At 49.1% G+C, this 26,077-nt stretch overlaps 3 protein-coding genes across 10 annotated transcripts in view; 2 read left to right on the forward strand and 1 right to left on the reverse strand.

Moving 5' to 3' along the window:
- LOC107075959 (uncharacterized) overlaps nucleotides 1-5,265 on the forward strand; it is a 36,722-nt gene extending 31,457 nt beyond the window's left edge. Inside the window, exons 1-3 of one of the 2 annotated variants that reach the window (XM_069188078.1) lie at nucleotides 1,818-1,897; nucleotides 2,531-2,869; nucleotides 3,400-5,265. In XM_069188078.1, coding sequence (XP_069044179.1) covers nucleotides 2,540-2,869; nucleotides 3,400-4,737 — 1,668 coding nt within the window. In that variant the 5' untranslated portion in view covers nucleotides 1,818-1,897; nucleotides 2,531-2,539 and the 3' untranslated portion in view covers nucleotides 4,738-5,265. Of the gene's footprint in view, nucleotides 1-1,817; nucleotides 1,898-2,530; nucleotides 2,870-3,399 lie in introns of those variants that run through there. The other variant, XM_015339175.2, reaches the window with a different exon arrangement.
- A 3,327-nt stretch (nucleotides 5,266-8,592) lies between these two features.
- Nucleotides 8,593-17,744, forward strand: LOC102693189 (nucleolar protein 9). Of its 4 annotated transcripts, none has more exons than XM_069188065.1 (12): nucleotides 8,593-8,693; nucleotides 9,970-10,277; nucleotides 10,682-10,918; nucleotides 11,143-11,367; nucleotides 11,631-11,738; nucleotides 12,347-12,488; nucleotides 13,068-13,260; nucleotides 13,691-13,831; nucleotides 15,358-15,480; nucleotides 15,999-16,208; nucleotides 17,100-17,205; nucleotides 17,403-17,744. In XM_069188065.1, the coding sequence occupies exons 2-12, from the start codon at nucleotides 10,061-10,063 to the stop codon at nucleotides 17,561-17,563; spliced, it is 1,863 nt and encodes a 620-aa protein (XP_069044166.1). In that variant the 5' UTR covers nucleotides 8,593-8,693; nucleotides 9,970-10,060; the 3' UTR covers nucleotides 17,564-17,744. The 4 variants fall into 4 exon arrangements, with proteins under 4 accessions (XP_069044166.1, XP_069044165.1, XP_069044167.1 ...); XM_069188064.1 differs by having other exon boundaries at nucleotides 8,659-8,766; XM_069188066.1 differs by having other exon boundaries at nucleotides 8,663-8,766; nucleotides 9,973-10,277.
- An 888-nt stretch (nucleotides 17,745-18,632) lies between these two features.
- emc9 (ER membrane protein complex subunit 9) lies at nucleotides 18,633-24,594 on the reverse strand. 4 transcript variants are annotated; one of them, XM_069188165.1, is made up of 6 exons: nucleotides 24,373-24,594; nucleotides 22,601-22,829; nucleotides 21,357-21,433; nucleotides 21,012-21,081; nucleotides 19,613-19,707; nucleotides 18,633-19,260 (listed from the first exon to the last, which is right to left on the reverse strand). In XM_069188165.1, the coding sequence occupies exons 1-6, from the start codon at nucleotides 24,414-24,416 to the stop codon at nucleotides 19,080-19,082; spliced, it is 696 nt and encodes a 231-aa protein (XP_069044266.1). In that variant the 5' UTR covers nucleotides 24,417-24,594; the 3' UTR covers nucleotides 18,633-19,079. The 4 variants fall into 4 exon arrangements, with proteins under 4 accessions (XP_069044266.1, XP_069044267.1, XP_069044268.1 ...); XM_069188166.1 differs by having other exon boundaries at nucleotides 22,601-22,797; nucleotides 24,373-24,591; XM_069188167.1 differs by lacking the exon at nucleotides 24,373-24,594 and adding an exon at nucleotides 21,666-21,848 and having other exon boundaries at nucleotides 22,601-22,687.
- Nucleotides 24,595-26,077: the final 1,483 nt, after the last annotated feature.

The raw sequence follows: 26,077 nt of genomic DNA on the forward strand, positions 1-26,077 counted from the left end.
CAGAGACCCAGATATATGGGACTCTGTTATAATCAGCAACCCCACACCCTCTGGATGCAGGTGACAATGTGTGGATAGTGTTGTGGAGAAATGAAGAAACTCCACATTCATTTCATGATACAGTACTGTGCCTGCCGGAGTGAGAGAGGCTGAGGACAGTGCAGTATGTCTATACTCACACAAAACCTGAACAAAACAGATGTGGAGGAGGTGGGACTGATACACAAAGCAGCAGAAATGCTGGAGGCCTTTCAGAGGGGTTAATATGATGGAGATTTCTAATTGCACCCAATACAACTGACATCCGCAATAGCACCAACGTGTGTATCCAAGATCATACCAATTATATATTTGTGATGGAAATGTCCAAATTTTTCTCAAGATGGCTAAAACCGTAACTGCTCCATGTAGATTACTAAGGTGTTCTTTTTGTACAACTTCAAAAATTGTCCACAAAACTGTGACTGGGGTCCTAGTTCCTGACCTGGCTTTGCAGAGTTGTGAAGAGACACCACACAAATAGCAGAAAGGCGGGACAGCAGCATCACGAATAGCCACTGGAATAAAAGGAGAATGCGGACTCTTAAACCCCCGTTCATGGGAATAACAAGCCTGGGCTCAGACCATAAAACCACCTGTACCACTGCCGCACTTCAGGGCACTGAGGGAAATACACCCCTTGTGTGTCTCCTTCAGTGTTCTGCAGAAGTGGCCATTTTCATTGCAATTAAATTCACCTCGAACCTTAACGGGCTGTGCTGTGATACTCCTTGCATCCCTACAGTGTCGGCAGCTGAAGGAAGGGGAAGAGAGCTGTGATGAGATTATCTGTAAGTGATCCGGCTGAGTGCTTGTGTCCCGTCAAACAGGGTGACAGACTCATTGGCAAGGTGTAAAGAAAGCCTAATGATCTAAATGTAGACTGAGTTAGTTCAATTGCGAGTTACAATAGTGCACATTGAATAGATAAAGAGATTAATGAAGGTGAACTTAAAGTTGCTTATTACTGTGTGTCCCTAACCTTTTTTATCTTTCAACACACAGCTGGGATACATGAAAAAAATAACCCTGACAATGTTTGCACAATTCAGACATGTTCTTCATTATTCCAGTGGCCTCTGTACAGACATCAGGAATTCCGAATAGGAGCTGGAGAAGAAGCCTTTCTAATACAGTTTCTAGTCTGGGTCCAGTTTAATCACCTCATGCGGCTGAGTTCTTCTGCCTTGAATGTCACAAGGGCTCTGTATTCACCCACACGCCTGTGATAAAATATCACACTTACTGTCAGGACAATCTGGTGTTGGTACAGTAACTGTGAACAAACTGTATGTAGGCACCTTCTGTACCAAGATTGTTACAGAAAACATACAGATGTTATAACAATGGAGTGTGTTAGGTATTCTGGGTGCACTGCGAGTCCATTTTACACATTTTGCTGACACATAGATAAAAAGCCAACTTTGTCTAAGTACTATATATTGTGCAAGAATTACCACACTCACACACACACCCAGTGCATAATGACAGATCATCAGGATGGACCCCCACCACCCTCGGACACGCACACACACACATGCAGTGCACAATGACAGATCATCAAAAAGAACCACAACCACCCTCATAAACACACACACCCAGTGCGAAATGACACATGCAGCAGCCCAGTGTCGAAACACAAAAATGCACATGAACAATTTTATTCTGAAACATCAGTGTCAAAATATTGCCATATCAACTGTGGGACTTTCTGGGTATTTGGGGAGGGGGGATGGAACAGTTATAATCAGCTCTGCTCTCTCCCTCTTCACTTTCACTCCAAGAGAGCTTTGGAACAAGTGTTAAAAAAATATTAAATAGAAATTCCCCACAAGAAAGAGAATTCAGGAGCAAACAGGTAAGTCAGTTTTATCAACAATATGATTACAATAATCAACCGATCATTTATATACTGTAATACAGTTAATATATTGTAACTCTGACATGAATACCTCACATTAATATACTGTAATACTGTTAATATTCTGTAATACTGATAGGAATCCCTCAACATTAGTGTGCTGTAATACTGACATACATGAATTATCTTTGTGAATTAATATCCTGTACCGAGGCCTGGTATCACTGCATGTTTTCACTATCAGTATCCTCTGATCTGATTTATTGTGCTCTACCCAGTGTGGGGACGGTTACTCATGAAAGTAATCTATTACAGTAATAAGTTGCTTTATTAATACATGGTTGGGGAGTAATGATTTTAACAGTTATACAGTAAGTAATTTCTCATAGCTCAGTGCAGCTGAGGAGCTTCTCAGATGACTTTCTCCCCACTTCTTCCTCACACTATGAACGTGGACAGCCACTGCACCGGATTAGGTCGAACAGTAACTTTCCCCTCGCTGGCGGTTCATGATCTGGCTCACAGGGGATTCGCAGGTCTTCTCTTCAGCAGGTTCAGAAGGGTGACAGTGGTAGGGATCACCGGGACACACAGCGACCCGTCGCTCTGATCAGTGTCCTGCTCTTCCAGCGGGTCCTCATGCAGAGAGACAGAGCCGCCGCCACCAGCATGTCCCCCTCCAGCCTCCTCCTCGCCCTGGTCTGTCTCTGTGCCCAGCCGGACCAGGCTGGGTCCAAGGTGGATCCGGGCTTCAGCAACTGCAAGGAGTTCTTCTACCATAAGACGACTCCCGAGTGGTTCACATCTGACAAAGACAGGGATATCTGCCAGAATTACGACAACATTTTCTACTTTGACACCAAGTACGACACGGGGAGCAGGATTCCCCTCTGGTCCGCCTACAGACTCAACACGAAGTCCTGCCCCAACCAGCCAACCCGCAGACAGACCTGGTTTGTGGAGCCGCAGGTAACCTGGGGCAGCTAGTGTAGTTGCGCAGGATTTCGGGAAGGGATGAGATAGCGTACCTGTACAACAGAGCCGCTTACTGTCTCTTTACTCTCCTCTTGCTTCTGATAGATATAATACGCACAAGTCCAGATTCCTAAAACACTACTGAGCGAATCTTTATAATACCACATCTAACGCTGCAAGACAGTTCACCTCAGGTCCCTAAACAAGATGCAGATCAGAGAGCGTCCACTTGTTTCTTTTATCGTGAAGAAGAGGCACCAGATCTTGCGGCACACTCAGTCACGTCCTTTAGCAGGAAGTGATATTGCTGACTTGATGATATTGCTGATGACGTTTTGATTAATTTGGTCCATCCTCTCTCCCAAGACTCCATCACAGTCAGCTGTTGTCCTAAAATCAACTTGCCCTTGTCTCGTTCCTTCAGGGCTTTGAACGATTGTCCCATCCCTGTTTCATTTACTAAAGACAAATGTTATGTTATGTTATGTTATAAGTTTTGTTTCTCATAACTCTTCCTCCCCCAGGTTTTCAGCAGTGACAAAGAGCCACAGATGACAAGCGAAGCAAATTCAGACTTGAGCATCGCTGATCTCAAATCGACCCAAGCCATCAACGAAGACTACCAGGACACGTCCTACGACCGCGGCCACTTGAACCCCTTTCTTTTCCAGTGCGACCAGGGCCGTACGGCCACCTTCACCCTCACCAACGCTGCTCCCATGGACCCCTGCTTCATCAGGGTGCGCTGGTACAAACTGGAGAAGGCGCTGAAGGATCAGCTGCAGAAAGAGTGCAACGATATTGAAGGTGACCCATACCTGATCACCGGCACAGTTCCGAGCCAGAACAGGAAAATCCCTGTTCAACATGAAGACGAGGAGGGAGACAGGACCCGGGACTACGACAGAGTGTCTGTGCCCAGTCACGTCTGGACAGCTGTGTGCTGTGACCATGCTGATAAGAACAGAACATTTTCGTTTGCTTTTCTGGGTAAAAATCAAGAGGAATCACAGCTGGAGACCTTGTCAGTGGCAGAGCTGAATCTCAGACTCCCAGGTCTGTATGGAAGATCCAGAAGTATCAAACTCTTCGCTGATGACTGCAATGGCGATTCTGAAAAAAGTGGAAATATACTGGCATCAGTCAGGAGTAAAGTGCTTGATTCTTTTAAAGCCCAGATCACAGATGATGATTCCCAAATCATCCGAGAGACCAAGAGGGCCAAGCTTGACAAGGACAAACAAGGGATCATGCAGAGCAAGCACTTGAAGGAACAAAATCTTATCCTCCTTAGTGAGGGATACTACTATCGTTTTGACAGTTTGAGGGAATGGTTCAACACTATGTCCACACTGTACAGGGAAGACAAACTGGCTTGTGTGCTCACTGCCCCCAGTGCTGTGTACAGGGAGGTGGCCCAGTCTGATGGAGGAGGTGCAACATGCTCTCTGACCAGAGACATCCAGGGCACCAGCAAGACTATCACAGCCAATGGTTATCTCTGCAAAGCGTCTGATCAGTGTGGATATAAGGCCAATAGTTACTTCTTGTGCTACACAAATCAAGGTTACGATTACTGTTGTGTTAGTGAGTGCTCTCTGAAAGACTCACACTATCAGTGTTGGAATGGTAATAAAGATGTCCCCTGTTCCCCTCAGTACTCCACTGTTACTGTCAAGGGAACCCCATGTCGCCCCGATCAACAGTGTGCCAAGTATGGTAAAGACTATTACTGGTGCTACACTGATTACAACAACAACTGGGAATACTGCTGCTCCCCAACACACTACTGTGACGATCATGGTGACGGTTACCGATGGTGTTACACAGATGACCCTCATTCCAAAAACCAAAAATGTTAACAAGCTTTTCTAATGGAGAGAGAGGTTACTGCACTGACACAATTCTGTCTACAAATTTACTATTTGTGTGAGATTAATGCACTAACACAATTCTGTCTACAGTCAAATTCACTCTTTGTGTGAGATTAATGCACTAACACAATTCTGTCTAGTGATATTTACTCTTTGTGTGAGATTAATGCACTAACACAATTCTGTCTACAGTTACACTCTTCCTGTCTGCGTGAGGTTACTTCAATAACTCACTAACAGTGAATTGAGATGATTCTTCATACAGAAAACAAAAAGAACCAACACCCCAGCTGAACTGATCGTAATATCAACAAATGTGTGCGTGGTGGCCGGACATTCTCAGAAATGGCTTCGCCAATGACCTCTAGTTTAACAATTTCATATACATTGTATTTTCCACCAGTGACTGTCAGCTGTGTACCTGTTTCCTTGGAGTGATTCTGCACTTTTCATGTGGGGTGGTGGGGAGCCTTGTAGTTTGCCTCTCAATAAATCCTGTTCCTCGGTGATGCCAAACTCTGGTGTCTTCCTATAAGATATGTACATGTCCATTCATGTATTTCCACTCTGTGACAGGGGGCTGAGGGGCACGAGCACGTTACGAACCCAGAAGCACAGTGCAGGAATTATTATTCTTTATTCTTTAAGTTGTGAAAACCACCATTAATCATTGCAATCCTAAGTACCAACTGTGTCAGACCCATTACATCACAAACATAACTAATCATAACCATGCAGGAAAAGCACTCTTTAAAACCTTCATTTATTAATTAATTAACTTACTAATTAATATTCAGTCCACTGTATCAATTAAAGGCCAATTATGTCCTCTAGTGGCAGGTTGGCCACAAGCCTGCGCAATTAGAGAGCGCCAGTAATCATTTATTCTTTCCTGGCCAATCAAGAGTCCCCATTGATCATTTATTATCATCATGATTAGATATGACCAATCAGGAATCAGTATTTCTTACTCTCACCTGTCCAGTCAGGAATCAGTGTTTCTTACTCTCACCTGTCCAGTCAGGAATCAGTGTTTCTTACTCTCACCTGTCCAGTCAGGAATCAGTGTTTTTTACTCTCATCTGTCCAGTCAGGAATCAGTGTTTCTTACTCTCACCTGTCCAGTCAGGAATCAGTGTTTTTTACTCTCATCTGTCCAGTCAGGAATCAGTGTTTCTTACTCTCACCTGTCCAGTCAGGAATCAGTGTTTTTTACTCTCATCTGTCCAGTCAGGAATCAGTGTTTCTTACTCTCACCTGTCCAGTCAGGAATCAGTGTTTCTTACTCTCACCTGTCCAGTCAGGAATCAGTGTTTCTTACTCTCACCTGTCCAGTCAGGAATGGCGGACTCTGCCTGTGTATTCTGGTACCTGGGGACAGGGGGGTCGGCAAGATGGCCGTGTCAGACGTATTTTTGCAGTTGCTGAAAATCCTGGGGTCTTACTTCCCAATATATTGGTGAAGGGAGAAGTTCTTGTTTGGAATCGTACACTATGTACACTATCTACAGTATACTAACTTCGTTAATGTGTGAGTGTTTTACTTTATTTCCCAACATTAATCGTCTTGACTTGGATGACTTGCTGAGATGACATTTCCTGAATGAACCTTGGATTAATTCTTCCTGCTTCAGGATAGAGACCCCGGCCGGTGAAAGCACTGGAGCAAATCAAGCGAAAGGAGAAGGTACAGCGGCCGTCAGGAGGGCAGGAACACTCTGCAACGGGTCCGAGCCGCGGAGCCGGGGCGCCCCCCCGCGCCAGACAGCCACCGAGCTCAAGCGACCCGCAGCCGGAGCAGCGGCTCGGAACCGACTCTACTGACTCCGACCGCGATACTCCCGCAGACCCCGCACGAAGGAAAGGACAGAGGGGCCGCCCCCAGCTGGAGCTGCGGAACGACATCGGGGTGCTCCTCTCCTCTCCAGGACAATCGACGAGGGAGCAGATCGTCCGGGGGGGCTTGATTAGACACAGCTCGACGAGTTTCGACACGTAGCGCTCTCGGGTTCACGTGGGTATGCGCCCTCGCCGCTGCCGCCTCAGGTCGGGGACTCGAACCCGGGCCTCGGGCGTCACTCAACAGGGAACCAGCAAGCTGATCTAAAAAGGGGGATCTCCCCTCAGCCCGGCGGCCGGGGACCCTGCTATTCACTGGTGGCCGTATGCTGTGGGCTATACAATATTCTGTATTGAACAGCAGACAAGACAATAGACAGAAATACAATAACTATGAGTGTAAACAACAGTAGGGTGCCAGTGCAAAACTGTCAAAAACTGTGCAAATACATGACATTTCCATAGGCGAGCTACCTTGACACCACCTGTGATTCTGTCAAATCCACTGGGAAAAACTTGTCCAGTTTTTACTTTTGCGACACTCTATCCACCCTTGAGAAGAACTGACCAAATACGTCCGCTTTTTTATGTCTGCGTTGAAGGGGTTGCCGCATTTTATTGTGTGACTGAAAGAGGAGCTGGAAATCCTCCGCTGAAATCCCAGGTGAGAAACAGCCCGCAGCCCGCGAGAAACAGCGCCGCCTCGGAAGTCTAACCCCGCGTAACAGTTGAACAGCGCTCCTCTTTCCCCATTTTTATACAAACAGTATTTATCACACACACACAAATACAACGGGGAAAAAATGTCACTGCTCTGTCTGCAAGATATTACAACTTTTGTTAGAATGACGCAGAAAATCATTTACCGTCACGAAGTGTACAGCGGTCTTATTGGAGGCGGAGGGAGCTACAAAGTAACTGAGCACTGTACTTAGTGGGAAGGAGAAATGAACAGAGCCGAGAGAAAAGGACTTGTTTCTTTTATCCGACGATAGATTTTTGGAAATGACCATTTGTATCCACCCGGTTACAAGACACGCTCATTAAGCAAGGGCTTGCAAACACGGGAAGACAAACACGTTTACTGGCGAAAGGTGTCAGGGAACTCAGGGAAGAGAGGACCGACATGCCGGCGACGGGTGGGTAGTTTGTGCTCCACAAACTCTTCAGACTTGTCTCCACGGCCTCCTCCAGCTCCCCCTGTCTGGACGTGGCCAGTTTGGACTGGTCGTCTCCCACAATACGGTCCGTGCTTTGAGCACCCCGTTTCTGTGGGACAGCTCCTGTGAAACCGGGCTCCAGCACCCAGGTGCAGGTGCTGGGGTCCCCCTCCCCGCGTGTGCGCCGTCAGGAAACGCCCCTGGGCGAAAGCCCACCTCGACCCTATCAAGTCGGAGCGCCCGCTCGGCGGGACAGAACAGCGCATGCGGCGCTCTCTGGGTGTGAGCGGGAGCAGGAAGATCTGTGTGTCTTTTTGTCGGGCTGAAAGGGAGCCCTCGCTGCATTTACAGTATGTGTTGGGTGCATGTCTGTGAGGGTGTTTTGGAAGGACTTTCAGAGTTTTGTTTGCAGGCAGTTTAAGGTGCTTTTTAGATTTGAGGATTTTGATATTTTATTGTACCGTTTCATAGAAAATTTGGAAACAGGGGCATTTATTTATAGTAAATGTATTAAGTCATTCTGGGTAAATTTCACATTCATAAATCAAAGTGGCCTAATAATACTCCCCTTTTAGTACTTTTTAGGGTGGGGTTGAAACTTTTTTTTAATGAAAAATGCTAACGTGAGGAAAACATTTGATTTTTTTATTAAATACAATTTGATCACATAATTTATTTCATTACCTCTGGCGGTTAATTATTTTTTTCTGTTTGTGTTTTTTCTCTTGTACCCGTTTCTGATCCCCTGTTTGTATTTGTAAATTCTTGACACGTTTAATAAAACAGTTCTAAAAAAAAGACAGAACAGCGCCTTGAAGGCGCCCTCCTTCTTTCCGCACGGAAGTCGTCATCAATCGGCGTCGGTCTCGCCCCGAAGGCAAAAGGGGACGAGTTCCGTTCCGTATAACAACGTCATCGCAGTGAGCCGACTCCGCTGCTGTCCATGTGAGTTGGGAATGTGATTTTGTGGTTCTCATCGGGCTCGGGATTTGGAGAGATTTATGTGTGCCGTAGTAAGGTATGTAGAGTATAAACTAGCACCAACATTTCGGTGTCCGCTCCGTAAAACGTCGGTTGAACTGGTGAGAAAAACGTGAAGTTGAAGAACTAACATGAAAGTTCATTTTAGTGAACTTTCTGATTCCGACTCCTTTCTGCATCGTGTGCTTTTAACACAGCGGCTCCTCCTGTTTATATGTGCCCCCCTACTGTAGTATTACTTCACTACGCTCTACGCTAAGTTAAAATGAAAATCCAGGACATCATTCAGCTTTGTGAAAAGTTTATTTCAGTTTTTCAGTAGTTTATTTACACGCATCTCGTGTCGTTCATCTAGAAGAGGTCCATTTGTGCGATACAAACATGACCAACACTGTCTCGCCCAAAGAGTTTTTCCTACCCGTTAGCAAATCAGGATAAAATGTTGATGTTTGCTACTTAATCAAACCTCTACACCCGTAACAAGTATCTTGTCAAGTGAAAAACACAGCGAGACCCAGTCTTGCCTTGGTCGTAATGTGTCGTGTGAAAACATGTCATCGGAGTTCAGTCGTGAAGTAAAACTGCACATCGGAACTCAAGAATAACCGAAGTATGATGATTGATCATCTTTATGAAATTGTACACTACTGTAAGTGGAAATGCAGAACAAAAACTAAAAAGAGTTCAGATATAATCAGGAGTATATATGAGAAGGTGTACTCACATGTATATATGTCCAAAATTAAAAACCCCAGGGTGTTTCTCGAAGAGAGTAGTGGTGTTACCCCAACATGCTGCCCAAATTTCCTCCTGGCCTTTACCAGTCATGGCCTCCTAATAACCCCCCTCTCTGAACTGGCTTCATCACTCTGCTCTCCTCCCCACTGAGAGCTGGTGTGTGTGAGCAGACTGGAGCATCATCACACTGGTGGAGCTGCACACTGGTGGTGGAGGAGGGGATCCCCATTACCTGTAAAGAGCTTTGAGGGGAGTGTCCAGAAAAGCACTACAGAAGAGTAAGGAGTGATTATTATAATAATAAAGAGGCAAGCTGCTGTGGTCTCTGACGGCTGGAGTGACAGGGTCTTTAGGGCAGACTGTGATGTTTAAAGAGCAGGTCAACGCTGACCAGCAGACAGGGGATTATAATACAGTAATGACCGCAGGGGAACTCGCACACTCCATACCAGCTCAGAAACCCAGCCCAGTGGGTGACCAGTTCCTCTTGGTGGTTCTCCAGCAGGAAGAGGTCCTGAAGACTCGGGAGGCAGGAAGGCTGGGGGCCAGTCCGCCGGGATTGATCAGGTGATTGATCAGGCGCGCGGAGAGACATGGAGCCGGCCAGGGGCGCAGCGGCGGAGAAGGAGGGACAGAGCCAGAGGAGGAAGGACAGGAAAGGAGGGAAGGGGAAGATGAGGCCGGAGGGCAGAGGGGGAGACGGAGGGAAGCCGGAGCGAAGATGGAAACGACTGGACGCCATGAGTGTGGGGTATTTCCGCAGAGTGAGCGCCAGACTGGAGGAGGAGTTCAGCACTGAGGAGGAGAGAGGTCAGTACATTAACACTGACTGGACACTCCAGTACATTAACACTGCACTGAGAGAGAGGGGTTCATACAGACACACTGACTGACTGGACACTCCAGTACATTAACACTGCACTGAGAGAGAGGGGTTCATACAGACACACTGACTGACTGGACACTCCAGTACATTAACACTGCACTGAGAGAGAGGGGTTCATACAGACACACTGACTGACTGGACACTCCAGTACATTAACACTGCACTGAGAGAGAGGGGTTCATACAGACACACTGACTGACTGGACACTCCAGTACATTAACACTGCACTGAGAAATGTTATTGTTTGTTACAAAGCTCTCTATAACTTTCTTGTCCTCCTATTTCTCTTACCCATCCCTCTCACTCTTGTTCTCTCTTCCTTCTCCAGACATGTTTGTGGAGAATGTCCTGTCAGAGGTCAGAGGACAGGCCGTCTCTGTGGCCACTGATATCACCGGCAGCGTGGCTCTCCAGAAGCTCCTCCCCCTGGCTAGCCCCGCCCAGGTGGGCGGCGTCCTCACTGAGCTGGGCGGAGACTCGGGGGCACAGTTCAAGGCTGTGTCATGTGACCGCTGTGGAGCACATATCGTAGAGACCGCTCTGCGGCAGACACACAGACTGCGAGGTGAGAGGCTGGACGCTGGGAGAGACAGAGACAGATAACCATACAGTTCAGTACTGACAGAAACAGACAGACTGAGAGTCGCACAGACACGAGAATCAGAATGAGTATTCATAGGTCTGCTCGTGGACAGAGTGACAGGTTAGCGCCACATGAAGCACACAATTAATACATAACGCTAAAAATGGTTGTATGTTTCTGCTGACCTGTGGTTTCTCCATGGACAGTGGAGGATCCAGAAGCTACCACAGAGAACAGGAGTGAGGCAGACGGGCAGGCAGACGGCGAGGAGGATCATGGGATGCTGGAGAAGCAAGTGCTGGCACTGAGTTGCGCAGTGGTGGACAACCTGCTGGAGTTCGCCCAGGACGCGCACGGCACCTTTGTTGTCCGGAGGCTGGCCGAGACGCTGGGGGGCAGGCTGACGCAGGGCCGACCGGACCGACAGACAGGTGAGGGGTCAGAGGTCACACTGTGAGCTGAGCCAGTTCGGCTGTTTGTGCGTGACGCTTTGATGCTGCTCAAATATACATGGAGCTTGTCTGCTGCAGTTGAAGCATTTCTTTCCTTGGGGTATTAGCATAGTCACACATGTCAAATGTACTGCCTGCATTAACTTGACGATGGTCTCTAGCTAAACTCTTGGAGCCTGAGGACGCTGCTCTCAGGACGACAGTCAGCCGGGTCTCTGATGGTGTTCTCTGGAAACCTACAGGTCGGAAACCTAGAGATTTCAGCACCCAGGTCATCGACTTCCAAGTCCCACCGTCATTTGAAGAGGCTCTTGACAGGTTGTCAGACTGCCTGCTGGACAATATCAATGGTGAGGCTGACCACACTCTCTCTCAGTGCAGTATTATTGTACTGTGGTGTTCTGTCAGTCAGTGTGTCTGTATGAACCCCTCTCTCTCAGTGCAGTGTTAATGTACTGGAGTGTCCAGTCAGTCAGTGTGTCTGTATGAACCCCTCTCTCTCAGTGCAGTGTTAATGGACTGGAGTGTCCAGTCAGTCAGTGTGTCTGTATGAACCCCTCTCTCTCAGTGCAGTGTTAATGGACTGGAGTGTCCAGTCAGTCAGTGTGTCTGTATGAACCCCTCTCTCTCAGTACAGTGTTAATGTACTGGAGTGTCCAGTCAGTCAGTGTGTCTGTATGAACCCCTCTCTCTCAGTGCAGTGTTAATGGACTGGAGTGTCCAGTCAGTCAGTGTGTCTGTATGAACCCCTCTCTCTCAGTGCAGTGTTAATGGACTGGAGTGTCCAGTCAGTCAGTGTGTCTGTATGAACCCCTCTCTCTCAGTGCAGTGTTAATGTACTGGAGTGTCCAGTCAGTCAGTGTGTCTGTATGAACCCCTCTCTCTCAGTGCAGTGTTAATGTACTGGAGTGTCCAGTCAGTCAGTGTGTCTGTATGAACCCCTCTCTTTGTCTTGTAGTGTTTGTCACTCACTCTCTGGCCTGTCCGGTGCTCCAGACAGTTCTCACTGTCTCTCAGAAGAAGAGGCCAGAGCTCTGCCAGCGCCTCACAGAGGGCATCATGGGATACTTGGCGTCTCTCAGCGCTGCCCCTGGGACGAGGTGTGTTCTCCATCTCTCTCCTCCGGAACCGCATCAGTTGGGATGATTATGTCCAGTTCCCATAGTCGAACTGGACAGATTGTGTGCCCATATACAGATGTGTCCGGGTCAACACCAGGAAAAATATCTGGATGTTGGATTGAGTGATGTTCTTCATTATGCACTTGTTTGAGCACAGCAATGGAAGGCCAGTCTTTGTCAGGAATGCTGGGAGAAACCGTGAGGTCCTGATTAAACCCAGGACTGTGTGGACATAGTGAGAACGTAACAGAGTGCTTACTGACGCCGAACAAGGGGCAGGCTGTGGCACCGCTGGTGAGAGACGGCACAGCGCCCCCTGCTGGTTGATGCAGCTGGCAGCTCAGAGCAGTACGTCACAGCAGCTGTGTTTCTTTTTGTTCATGCATTACATATAGCTATATATATAGATCGATATATCCAGATGAGTTAACATAGCGATATAGAAAGCTGTGCATCGTCACACTGGTTTGTGATGTAGCAGCTGAATTGTTCATGAGATTTGTGATGACTTCAGTCAACACTCATGCGCTGATAATTGTCTGATTGACTCTTTCCCAGCCCCCTCCTGGTCTTCCTGAAGGACCAGACCTCCAGTCGCCTCCTTGAAATGCTCATAGCCGCGTGTGGCAAGCTCTTGCTCCGCGACCTCTACAGAAACCACTTCCGGGGTCATTTGGTCTCCCTGGCACTTCACCCAATCGCCAACTTCCCTGTGCAGAGACTGACAGCTGCTGCCGCCAAACACAAGCTGGTATAACAGTTTTGTCAGTCAGTGTGTCTGTATGAACCCCTCTCTCTCAGTGCAGTGTTAATGTACTGGAGTGTCCAGTCAGTCAGTGTGTCTGTATGAACCCCTCTCTCTCAGTGCAGTGTTAATGTACTGGAGTGTCCAGTCAGTGTGTCTGTATGAACCCCTCTCTCTCAGTGCAGTGTTAATGTACTGGAGTGTCCAGTCAGTGTGTCTGTATGAACCCCTCTCTCTCAGTGCAGTGTTAATGTACTGGAGTGTCCAGTCAGTCAGTGTGTCTGTATGAACCCCTCTCTCTCAGTGCAGTGTTAATGTACTGGAGTGTCCAGTCAGTCAGTGTGTCTGTATGAACCCCTCTCTCTCAGTGCAGTGTTAATGTACTGGAGTGTCCAGTCAGTGTGTCTGTATTAACCCCTCTCTTTCTCTCTCTCAGTTCCTGAAGATCTTTGATGAGCTCTCTGAGGGTCTAGAAGCTATCCTGGCGACCGGTCACATGGGTGTGATTGTCCAGTTAGCAGAGAGCTGCTCTCAGCAGGAGGAGAGACAAGCTCAGTGTACTCAGGCACTCCTGGAGGTAGGTCAGACCCCGACCAGACAGCGAGATGTAGTATAATTTATCTTCAGTAGTCACGCTTTCCATTACAATGTGGATGGGACAGTCAAGTAAACTCTGAATTGATAGTAAATCTGAAAAGTCACGATCAGATTTTGGGCTTTGAACGGCTCGAGCCCCAGTGTCCCAAAGCCAGAGGTTCGAACCCAAGTCAGGCCATGAGCCGACGGCACTGAGCAGTGCCTTGGGGCAGCACACGATCAGACGAGCGCTGTTGGGACTGGGCTGTGGTTCACTAGCTTGAGGGGTTGTGGTGATGTCATCACGAGAAGTGTCTCTTCTCCAGCGGCACTAAAGCGGTGATGTCATCGGGAGACGCAGGGTTGTGGTGATGTCATCAGGAGACACGAGGTTGTGGTGATGTCATTGGGAGGAGCACCTCTTCTCCAGCGGCACTAAAGCGGTGATGTCATCGGGAGACGCGGGGTTGTGGTGATGTCGTTGGGAGAAGCATCTCTTCTCCGGTGGCACTAACAGGCCGCTCATCCGCGACAGGGACTGGAACTAGAGCGGTCACTCGTGTAGACTTTGACCTCTGACCTCTTCATCAGGTCGCCAGTGGGAGGGGCTACGGCGGGTGGGCTCGTCTGTGGCTCTGAGGGGCCACAGTGTGATTTAGCCCAACCCTGGCCAGATAAACCCACTTTCTTTACACCTGTGACGCAGAACGATCACCGAGGGTGACGCGCTGCTATGTCTGGGCGTGAAATCGAAACAGTGCACTCTGGGTAGTCCGTTATCCCGGCCTCCCGCTCCGGGATTTGTGTGCAGCCGGCTCTTTAATCGGACTCTTACTCCAGGGCATCCTGCGCCACGCCACCCCAGTGTCTGCCGGGAGCAGCCCTCTTGACCACGGATCTGAGCCCCGCCTTTAATGAGTGACTTACTACCAGACACCTCTGTAAGGGTTTGGCTGTGGTATTACTGTCAAACTGTTCTCTTTAGAAGAGAACAGCCTTTCCGGTCTCAAGGGAAACAGTTTGAAAAGGCGAATTCATGGAATTGTTTACATTGAGAGTTCAATTGAGCACCGGAGAGCCCCTCCGGACTGAACCCCAGCGGATACTGGGGTCACCGGGTGGAGAGCCCCTCCAGACTGAACCCCAGCGGATACTGGGGTCACGGGGTGGAGAGCCCCTCCAGACTGAACCCCAGCGGATACTGGGGTCACGGGGTGGAGAGCCCCTCCAGACTGAACCCCAGCGGATACTGGGGTCACCGGGTGGAGAGCCCCTCCAGACTGAACCCCAGCGGATACTGGGGTCACCGGGTGGAGAGCCCCTCCAGACTGAACCCCAGCGGATACTGGGGTCACCGGGTCATGGACTGGAAAATCCCTAGGGAATTCTCTTTCTTCTCTGATGAAGAGGCCGGTTGCATCAAAGACCTGCCCTGCAATGGGCTGGAGTCTGCGCTGGTGGTCGAGCCCTGCAGCACGCAGCTCCTGACTGACTGCGGTTACACTGTCGTCTCCCCCCCCACCCCAGGCTTTTCACTGCTGGGACCCCCCCTCGAGACGAACTTCCTGTGCACCCCTCCTCCTCTCCTTGCTGGCTTATGAAGTGTACTACCACACTGACAGCCCAGGGGGCGACACTGAGACATCCCAGGTACAATTTCTCTCACTATCTGTTGAGTCAGTGTGTCTCTCTCTCTCTCTCTCTCTCAGTGCAGTGTTAATGTACTGGAGTGTCCAGTCAGTCAGTGTGTCTGTATGAACCCCTCTCTCTCAGTGCAGTGTTAATGTACTGGAGTGTCCAGTCAGTCAGTGTGTCTGTATGAACCCCTCTCTCTCAGTGCAGTGTTAATGTACTGGAGTGTCCAGTCAGTCAGTGTGTCTGTATGAACCCCTCTCTCTCAGTGCAGTGTTAATGTACTGGAGTGTCCAGTCAGTCAGTGTGTCTGTATGAACCCCTCTCTCAGTGCAGTGTTAATGTACTGGAGTGTCCAGTCAGTGTGTCTGTATGAACCCCTCTCTCTCAGTGCAGTGTTAATGTACTGGAGTGTCCAGTCAGTCAGTGTGTCTGTATGAACCCCTCTCTCTCAGTGCAGTGTTAATGTACTGGAGTGTCCAGTCAGTCAGTGTGTCTGTATTAACCCTTCTCCATTTCCCTCTCTCTCTCCACAGCGCCCCCTGTCTGAGATCTGCTATCACGGCTCTCTCCTCGTACAGTCGCTGCTCAGGTTCTCCGATTGCTCCGTTGTCAAGACCAGTCTGAATTCCCTCCCCGCGAGTGACCTCCTGACCCTGGCCACTGACCCCTCGGGGAGCCACGTGCTGGAGGCCCACCTCAGGTCCCTGAACAAGGGGAAGAACAAATTCCTGAAGAAGCTGCAGGTCAGTGGCGGGTCGTGTTCGGACGGAGAGGCAGGCTGCTGCTGGTCCAGCAGGTGGCGCTCCTCCCCCCGTCTCTGAACTTGCGGTGCGGTACCTCAGAGTGAACACAAGGGGCGCTGTGCTGCAGGGGGTATTAATCTGGGGTCCTGGTCAAGAGTGAGGATTAAATGTCTCATAAGAGTAGGGATTTAGTGTTCAGTCTGGTCATTCTCAGACATGACACACCCGTGTGGTGAATGTTTCTAAAGAAATGACTTTTCTTATTTGTTTGGAGAATCGGTCCCTCCCTGTTTGAAACTGCCAGTTGTTAGTTAGGTTTGCTCTGTGCTATAGCCCCCAGTGCCGCAGGGGAGAGAGTGTTGAGCTGCGCACTCTGGTCCCTCACACACCCTCCTGCAAGATCTGCTTGTCCTGATTGGAGGAGCGTGGTGTCTCTCACTGCCAAAGTGAGCCCTGATTGGAGGAGCAGTGTGGTTCACTGCCAGAGTGAGCCCTGATTGGAGGAGCAGGGTGTCTCTCACTGCCAGAGTGAGCCCTGATTGGAGGAGCAGGGTGTCTCTCACTGCCAGAGTGAGCCCTGATTGGAGGAGCAGGGTGTCTCTCACTGCCAGAGTGAGCCCTGATTGGAGGAGCAGGGTGTCTCTCACTGCCAGAGTGAACCCTGATTGGAGGAGCAGGGTGTCTCTCACTGGTAGCAGTACAGGATTCCTACTGCCCTGGGCAGATACAGGGCAGCTGTACTGTAGAACAAAAAGCCAAGGAAGGCTTTCAAACCCACAGAATCCCTGGAGCACCTGACCAGTTCTTCCACTCAACCCCAGTGGGCTAGTGCCGAATCTGTCTCCCTCTGTCCACAGTCTGTGTCATACCCTCTGTGTTCCTCTGTCACAGGGTCACTTGGTCAAGATTGCGTGTTCAAAGCATGGCAGCCGTTTTCTGGAGAGTGTGTGGAATAACAGCCAGCTCAAACACAAGAGGGAGATTGCACAGGAGCTGGGTGAGTCTCTCTGCAGTGTTAATGTACTGTAGTGTCCAGTCAGTGTGTCTGTATGAACCCCTCTCTCTCAGTGCAGTGTTAATGTACTGGAGTGTCCAGTCAGTCAGTGTGTCTGTATGAACCCCTCTCTCTCAGTGCAGTGTTAATGTACTGGAGTGTCCAGTCAGTGTGTCTGTATTAACTCCTCTCTCTATCAGTTCCCAGTGAGGCAGTGCTCCGAGCTGATCAGTTTGGGCGTCATGTCTGTCGAAACTTTGCTCTGCCTCACTTCCTGAAGAGGCGGAGCCAGTGGGAGGAGCTCCAGGGTGCCCAGTCGAAGAAGAGGAAGATGTTCAGTGATATTCTGGAGGGAGTGTGAGAGAGAAGAGGAGGAGGAGAGAAGAGAGTGATATTGTGTCCAAACGTCCTTATCTCCACCAATTGTCAGGGTCTAATCAATCTGAGCGATTTGTATTCTTCTCTAAAACATTTTTGTATGCATCTCTAAAACACTTTATGTACACAAAGTAAAGACCATTATTAAATGGTATAAATGTTGAGCCCTTGATATTTTTTTCAGAGATGGTAAATGATTGTCATGTCTTTGAAGAGCAGCTCTTGTTTTGGAGATGTCTGTGGTCTCTTTTTTTCTAAATGAAACTGTACTCCTGCGGGCGTGGCAATGAACCACAGACGAGCAGCACCGTCTTGTCCTGCACTGTATCATTTAGCAAGATGTCCGATTAGCCTGTGCACAGGAGTGACTCTGTCATTAGCCCTGGATATACAGTGTACTGAACCCTGGAAGACTGTCCAGTCCTGGTCCTGGAGGGGGTCAGTCTGTGTCTGCAGCAGGGCTGTCCAGTCCTGGTCCTGGAGGGGTCAGTGAGTGTGTCTGCAGCAGGGCTGTCCAGTCCTGGTCCTGGAGGGGTCACTCAGTGTGTCTGCAGCGGGGCTGTCCAGTCCTGGTCTTGGAGGGGTCAGTATGTCTGCAGCAGGGTTGTCATCATCTGCTCCTGGAGCGTGTCTATGGGGACTGTCCAACCCTGTTCCTGGAGGTGGGGGGTCACAGTGTCTGGTGCAGGTGTCCCTCGTCCCACTGTATCTAGTCCCAACACCCTGAATCGCCTCCTTACTGGAGTTACTGGACAAGGGACACAACTCCTTTGCTTTAGAGAGAAAACCCCCTCCAGGAAAGGGACTGGACGGCCCCTGGCCCCACCCTCCCTCTCTCGCTCTGGGGCTGGCGCACTGACCGCTGAGTTGGGGTCCCTGCACCCTTGCGCCCCCAGCCTGCAGGGGGGTGTGTGGGGCAGCGTGCGTGCTCAGGGAGACAGGAACAGGATTTAAACCCCCTCTTCCGGCACCGTGGGAAGCGACTGTAAGACTCGGAGAACCGGATGACGTGACGCGGGCCGGTCCGATTAATCCTCTCCTCCACACTCCGCTTGTCCTCCAGCAGCTCAGCCCAGGTGTTGAGTCGCTTTGCTTTATTATCGTCTTGAAACAGGACATTCACAAAGCATCTCTACAGCCCACACCCCACTTTCCCAACACCTCCCCCACTGTGCCCTGACCTCCTCCCTCCTGGCACAAGAGAACTCTGCCCCACCCCCAGACACAGATTCTCCCCCTGCTCGCCCACAGCCCGGAGGAGACCCTCCCCCCCAGTCTCTCTCTGTTTGGGGGCGTTAACTGGCGGAGGAGGCCGAACAGCAGGCTGTAGCCCCGCTTGCGAGGGGCATGCAGAGCGCAGAACTCGGGCCGTGAACTCTGACCCCTGCCCCGCCCTGCAGAGAGAACCCACTGGCCTCTCTGGGGGGGGGAGAGGAGGGAACCCGCTGCTTCTGCGCCCCAGCATGCCGCTTGATCGCCCCCCGGACTCCCGCCCCCGCTCAGAGGCCGGCGCCGGCCGGCGCGCGGAGCTCGGCGATCCTGGCGTTGAGCTCCGGGTTGGTCCAGTCGCGGCGCAGGTCGTCCAGGTGGCTGTCGAAGTCCACCAGCAGCGCCTGGGCCCTGTCCGCCCGCAGCTCCTCGGCGACGGCGCGCGTCTGCTCCCAGTGCCGCAGCATGATCCTGGGACACACACACACACACACCGGATTCAGGGACTGGCCAGACAGCTGGAGGAGAGAATCCCAGGGCCAGGGGCCCCCAGGGCCCCAGCGTTTCCTCCTTCCACTTCCAGCTCAGATTTTTAACGAGCCTCAGCCACCGAACCGGTAACGAAGAGCCTCTCTTAACGGTCTTGACAGGAAACACCGATTCATTGATTAAACCGCAGCACCATCCATCCGGACAGATCCCACAGCCCTTTGCACACACCCGCGACCACCAGGGGGCGCTCCCTCACGGACGAGGGCAGCACACACTCCAGCCCATCATCAGCGGGGGTGACCAGGCGGGCGGAGAGAGAGAGCTCACTCACTGGTGCTTGTCCTTCAGCGTCCAGCGCGCGTCTCTCTTCTCGTAGACCACGATGGGGGGCGCGCCGTACTCCGCCGACACCTTCGAGTTCTCCACCTGCCGAGCACACAGCGCCACAGCCCGTGAGCGAGCCGCGCACCCCACCCCCTCCCCTCAGAAGTGTCCCCGGCTGCACAATGAGATTGGTGTTATGCCCCACTCTTCTATAGCACTTTCTGGACACTCTACTCAAAGAGCTTTACAGGTTTTGGGGATCCCCTCCTCTACCACCAGTGTGCAGCCCCACCTGGATGATGCTCCAGTCTGCTCACACACCAGCTCTCAGTGGGGAGGAGAGCAGAGTGATGAAGCCAGTTCAGAGAGGGGGGTTATCAGGAGGCCATGACTGGTAAAGGCCAGGGGGAAATTTGGTTCCCCTTGGTCCTTGGTTTTACGGCTGATTTGAAGGACAGTGCCTTTTGACAGTAAAGTGTCACTATACTGGGGCATTAGGACCCACACAGACTGCAGGGTGAGCGCCCCCTGCTGGCCCCACTAACACCTCTTCCAGCAGCAGCCTTAGTTTGTCCCAGGAGTCTCCCATCCAGGTACTGACCAGGCTCACACCTGCTGAGCTCCAGTGGGCTGACAGTGTGAGCTGCAGGGTGATACAGCTGGCCCTGTCTGTGTGTACGTTCATTTCACCTTCGCTAAACTCCTTCAAATCCAGACTCAAAACCCTCTTCTTCAGAAGAGCCTTTACTGAACTGGTTCAATTCTTCACCCCTCTGCTCTTCTTAGTACCACCTTCCACGGTCTCCTCTGTATATTGTAATTGTGTTTTATCTTGTGTATTCTTTTTATTTATTGTTGTTGTCATCCTGTAAAGCACTTTGAGAAGCCACCTTTAAAGGCGCTATATAAAATACAGTTTATTATTATTTAAAACCAAGAACAGGAGATGCTACTTTACACGAAGGGTGATAAGAGTGTTTAATGAGCTTCTCGGCCACGCTACTGAAGCCGATGCTCTGGTTTCTCTCCGAGACACTCAGATCAATTGGCTACAATCTACCAAAGGGATCAGCAAATCACACAACAAAGGCCGAATGAGACAGGACAGGCTAGCTCTCCGCCTCAGAGTGCAAGAGGAGCCCACAGTCTCAAATACAGAATGAAACTGGCTCTGGAAAGTCTGGCTCAGAAAACTTACTTTAGTCAATGACCTCAGTAAACTCTGAGGAATTTATTAAAAACAACGGTCAATACCTACAAACAGCCAGTACTTGATATCGGGGTGATACTTGGTTTCTTTTGACTGTACGTATTAACTACAGACACAGGACTCCAGTCTGTACACAGTGGTTCTGGGCAGTGAACTGCAACACTGGACACAGTGAAGGTATACAAGAGTCTCTCACCATCACAAGGACAGCACTGCTATACTGTTCCGCAATCTTATCAGCAATCTTCACAGCACAAGGGGTAGGACTGAGAGAGAGAGAGGGGTTAATACAGACACACTGACTGGACACTCCAGTACATTAACACTGCACTGAGAGAGAGGGGTTCATACAGACACACTGACTGACTGGACACTCCAGTACATTAACACTGCACTGAGAGAGAGGGGTTCATACAGACACACTGACTGACTGGACACTCCAGTACATTAACACTACACTGAGAGAGAGGGGTTAATACAGACACACTGACTGGACACAGTGAGACAATGTGCAATTGTGTTTACTATATTTCTTCATTACCTGTTGTCAGATACACTCGCGTTGGCCTGGTAGTATCCCACGATTCTCTGCTGATTCTGGGCACACCAAACATCAACCTTAATTACAATTGAAACAAAAAAAATATGTTTTAATATTAATAACCTCAATAATGGTAATACTCTGATGAAACACCAGGAGTAATCAAGCTCACAGTACACTCAATCTTCTGTCTGTGGTGATCTGAGTGTGTACATTCGGTAACATAGACATTATTACCAATTCACTCAACACCCCGCGAGAGAAGACTGATTGGGATTTTTTAAATTGACTGCCTGATCTATACTTCACCCGTGTTGAGGTCTTCATGGTGTACGTTCAGGGTGAGTGTTGAGCCTGGACTGAGGGCTGTCTCAGGATCCGCTCTGTCAGGTGTACCCCCTCAGTAAGCACAGGGTCTTGAAGCAGACGCAGTCAGGACTGAGGGAGAGTGAGGTAGAGTCTCCCCCACCTGTGTCTGCAGAGCTAACTGTCCTGCTGAGTGGCTACACACAGGGAAGTGAGAACTGAACACTGCAAGAACAGACTGACTGAGCACAGCTCCGCTGCAGTGTGTAGTTACTGGGCACTCACAGCTACTGAAACCAGGGTCTGAACACAGCTCTGATACAGCGCTCAGTAACTACACACCCCCAGCTACTGAAACCAGGGTCTGAACACAGCTCTGATACAGCGCTCAGTAACTACACACCCCCAGCTACTGAAACCAGGGTCTGAACACAGCTCTGATACAGCGCTCAGTAACTACACACCCCCAGCTACTGAAACCAGGGTCTGAACACAGCACTGATACAGCGCTCAGTAACTACACACCCCCAGCTACTGAAACCAGGGTCTGAACACAGCTCTGATACAGCGCTCAGTAACTACACACCCCCAGCTACTGAAACCAGGGTCTGAACACAGCACTGATACAGCGCTCAGTAACTACACACCCCCAGCTACTGAAACCAGGGTCTGAACACAGCTCTGATACAGCGCTCAGTAACTACACACCCCCAGCTACTGAAACCAGGGTCTGAACACAGCTCTGATACAGCGCTCAGTAACTACACACCCCCAGCTACTGAAACCAGGGTCTGAACACAGCTGGAAAGAATGAACTGATCCGATTAATAAACCAGGTGTTGTAAGAGCTCAGAGTACAAAACACAGGTCACGGTGATTCTCCGCGATGGAGACAGGGAAACTCGCACGTCGAGAACTAAGCCTAGCAAGTTCATTACCTGATTCAGAGCGACCTCCGTCATGGCCGAGAGAGACAGGCCAGAGTGCAGCAAGGGAATGCAGTCTGACACACACATGGCGCCCTCAGCAGGACTGGAGGAGAGCAGGAGCCCATTCACTGCACAGTGAGGGTAACGACAGGCATGAAGGAACATCTTCACATAGGAGAGACAGGAGAGCTCCACCTCCACCATCGCTGAGAGAGAGACAGAGTCCATGAACACTGCACTGAGAGAGAGGGGTTCATACAGACACACTGACTGGACACTCCAGTACATTAACACTGCATTGAGAGAGAGGGGTTCATACAGACACACTGACTGGACACTCCAGTACATTAACACTGCACTGAGAGAGAGGGGTTCATACAGACACACTGACTGACTGGACACTCCAGTACATTAACACTGCACTGAGAGAGAGGGGTTCATACAGACACACTGACTGGACACTCCAGTACATTAACACTGCACTGAGAGAGAGGGGTTCATACAGACACACTGACTGGACACTCCAGTACATTAACACTGCACTGAGAGAGAGGGGTTCATACAGACACACTGACTGACTGGACACTCCAGTACATTAACACTGCACTGAGAGAGAGGGGTTCATACAGACACACTGACTGACTGGACACTCCAGTACATTAACACTGCACTGAGAGAGAGGGGTTCATACAGACACACTGACTGACTGGACACTCCAGTACATTAACACTGCACTGAGAGAGAGGGGTTCATACAGACACACTGACTGGACACTCCAGTACATTAACACTGCACTGAGAGAGAGGGGTTCATACAGACACACTGACTGGACACTCCAGTACATTAACACTGCACTGAGAGAGAGGGGTTCATACAGACACACTGACTGACTGGACACCCCAGTACATTAACACTGCACTGAGAGAGAGGGGTTCATACAGACACACTGACTGGACACTCCAGTACATTAACACTGCACTGAGAGAGAGGGGTTCATACAGACACACTGACTGACTGGACACTCCAGTACATTAACACTGCACTGAGAGAGAGGGGTTCATACAGACACACTGACTGGACACTCCAGTACATTAACACTGCACTGAGAGAGAGGGGTTCATACAGACACACTGACTGGACACTCCAGTACATTAACACTGCACTGAGAGAGAGGGGTTCATACAGACACACTGACTGACTGGACACTCCAGTACATTAACACTGCACTGAGAGAGAGGGGTTCATACAGACACACTGACTGACTGGACACTCCAGTACATTAACACTGCACTGAGAGAGAGGGGTTCATACAGACACACTGACTGACTGGACACTCCAGTACATTAACACTGCACTGAGAGAGAGGGGTTCATACAGACACACTGACTGGACACTCCAGTACATTAACACTGCACTGAGAGAGAGGGGTTCATACAGACACACTGACTGGACACTCCAGTACATTAACACTGCACTGAGAGAGAGGGGTTCATACAGACACACTGACTGACTGGACACCCCAGTACATTAACACTGCACTGAGAGAGAGGGGTTCATACAGACACACTGACTGGACACTCCAGTACATTAACACTGCACTGAGAGAGAGGGGTTCATACAGACACACTGACTGACTGGACACTCCAGTACATTAACACTGCACTGAGAGAGAGGGGTCAGTACACACACACTGACTGGACTGAAGAGAGTTAAGAAACAACTACAATACACTTCAACAAAAACTACAACATATCATAACAGAATTCAAATATAATTCTTACTGTGTTGATGTTCGGTAGTATCTGCTAAATAAAATATCCGTCATGCGTTTCCAGGTATAAAATAACACAATCTTTTAATTCATTATGCAGCTGGTAACGTCATTTCTAAATTTTCGAAACAATTATCGCTGATTTCAAGCCGTTCTGTGGTCTCGAACTGGTAAAAACGACGTCCCGAAAAGCTTATTTTCTGCCTGACAACAGCGTTACTCAACTGCGGTAGCATTGGCTGAAAAAGCATTCAATGGGTTTTGTTCTCCTCTTTTTACTGGCCTTTTCTTACATCACTCAGATGAGCTTCGGTCACCGATTGGATAGAATTCATCATTGAAGGCGGGTCGTCTCCTTCAGCAGCGGCCCTCATTCGCTGAAACGCGTTCCGAGGCGATGATTGGATGAAAAGCTCCGCGGCCGTCCCTCCTCCTCCTCGATTTAAAGGGCTTTTCTGGTCCTGCCTCTTAAGGGTAAAGTTTTGTAATGTCAGGAACCGGAACCGGAACCGGAAGTTTACAAGCTCTTCCTGCGCCGCCGGAGGAGGAGGTATTAGTGGTTAACGTGTTAGTTGTCGGCTAATTGTTAGTTGTGTGAACAGTGTTAACGTTTTTAGGCACGTGTGCGATTCATGTTTTATACCTTCTTGTGTCTCCTTTCGGAATACTGTGTTGAGGAGTATAAATTGGAAATTAGTTTGGACAATTGCTGAGAGATACAATCTTACAAATAAAGTTAAAGAAATTTAATTTAAGATCGGTCATAGATTGTATCCTGTTCAATTGACCACTTTCTAGATTTCGACACGAACGCGATGACTCATGTGTATTTTGTAATAATGAGAAGGAAGCTCTGTTACATTTTTTTAACTGTGTATATATACAAAACTGGTTTGGATAGATTTGCAAAATGTTATTGTTAAACATTTAAAGGTAAAGGGACAAGTCATAGGTTAATTCCATGGGAAGAAAGAGAACACAACGTTTCGGCCGTGGAGCCTCCTTCAGGTGTGTTTTCTCTTCTCTTTTCAGAAGGAACAAACCTTTACTTGTTCCTTTGCAGCCTACGCGAGCTGACGCAGCTCCCCACCTGAACTATTTAAAGGTAAATTTTAAATTGAAAGATTGTGATGTTTTTTTATAGTTCGTTAGATCTGGTTTGGATATAGGGTATGTTTTTATTGTTAATCTTAATTATTTTGGCTATTTACTTCATCCACAAAAGTAAATGGTCTAATACTGCTCTAATATATAATACTGCTCCCTCTATTCACACTTTTAAAGTTGAATTCACTTTTAATATAAATTCTATTAGAAATTTAAAGAATCAAAAGGCGAGACATGCAATGGAAATGTGTAAAAAGTATCATTTTGTGTTTTTACAATTGTGAATTCCTCCTTGTATCCATTTCAATATTCTGCCTCTTTTTTTTTTGTATTTCTGATGTTTAAATAAAAACTTATGTTAAAAAATAACTGTCAACGTCGATCATCGAGACAAGAGTGGTTTTTAACCTTTCCTCGAAAAACAGCCAAGTTAACGTGTAAAGAGTTTTTCTACATTTGCAACCGCAGCTTGGTTACTGAGGCTACGATAAGCCCCTTAATGTGATAAATCTGTGGGGGGAAAAATCGTTTTATGTGGTGAAACTTTTATATTTTAAAGTTTATATTTTCATTCCCGCGAGACCAAACTTTGTAGAGGAGGCATCCGT

The sequence above is a fragment of the Lepisosteus oculatus genome, chromosome 4, assembly GCF_040954835.1.
Source record: "Lepisosteus oculatus isolate fLepOcu1 chromosome 4, fLepOcu1.hap2, whole genome shotgun sequence".
Taxonomy (NCBI): Eukaryota; Metazoa; Chordata; class Actinopteri; order Semionotiformes; family Lepisosteidae; genus Lepisosteus; species Lepisosteus oculatus.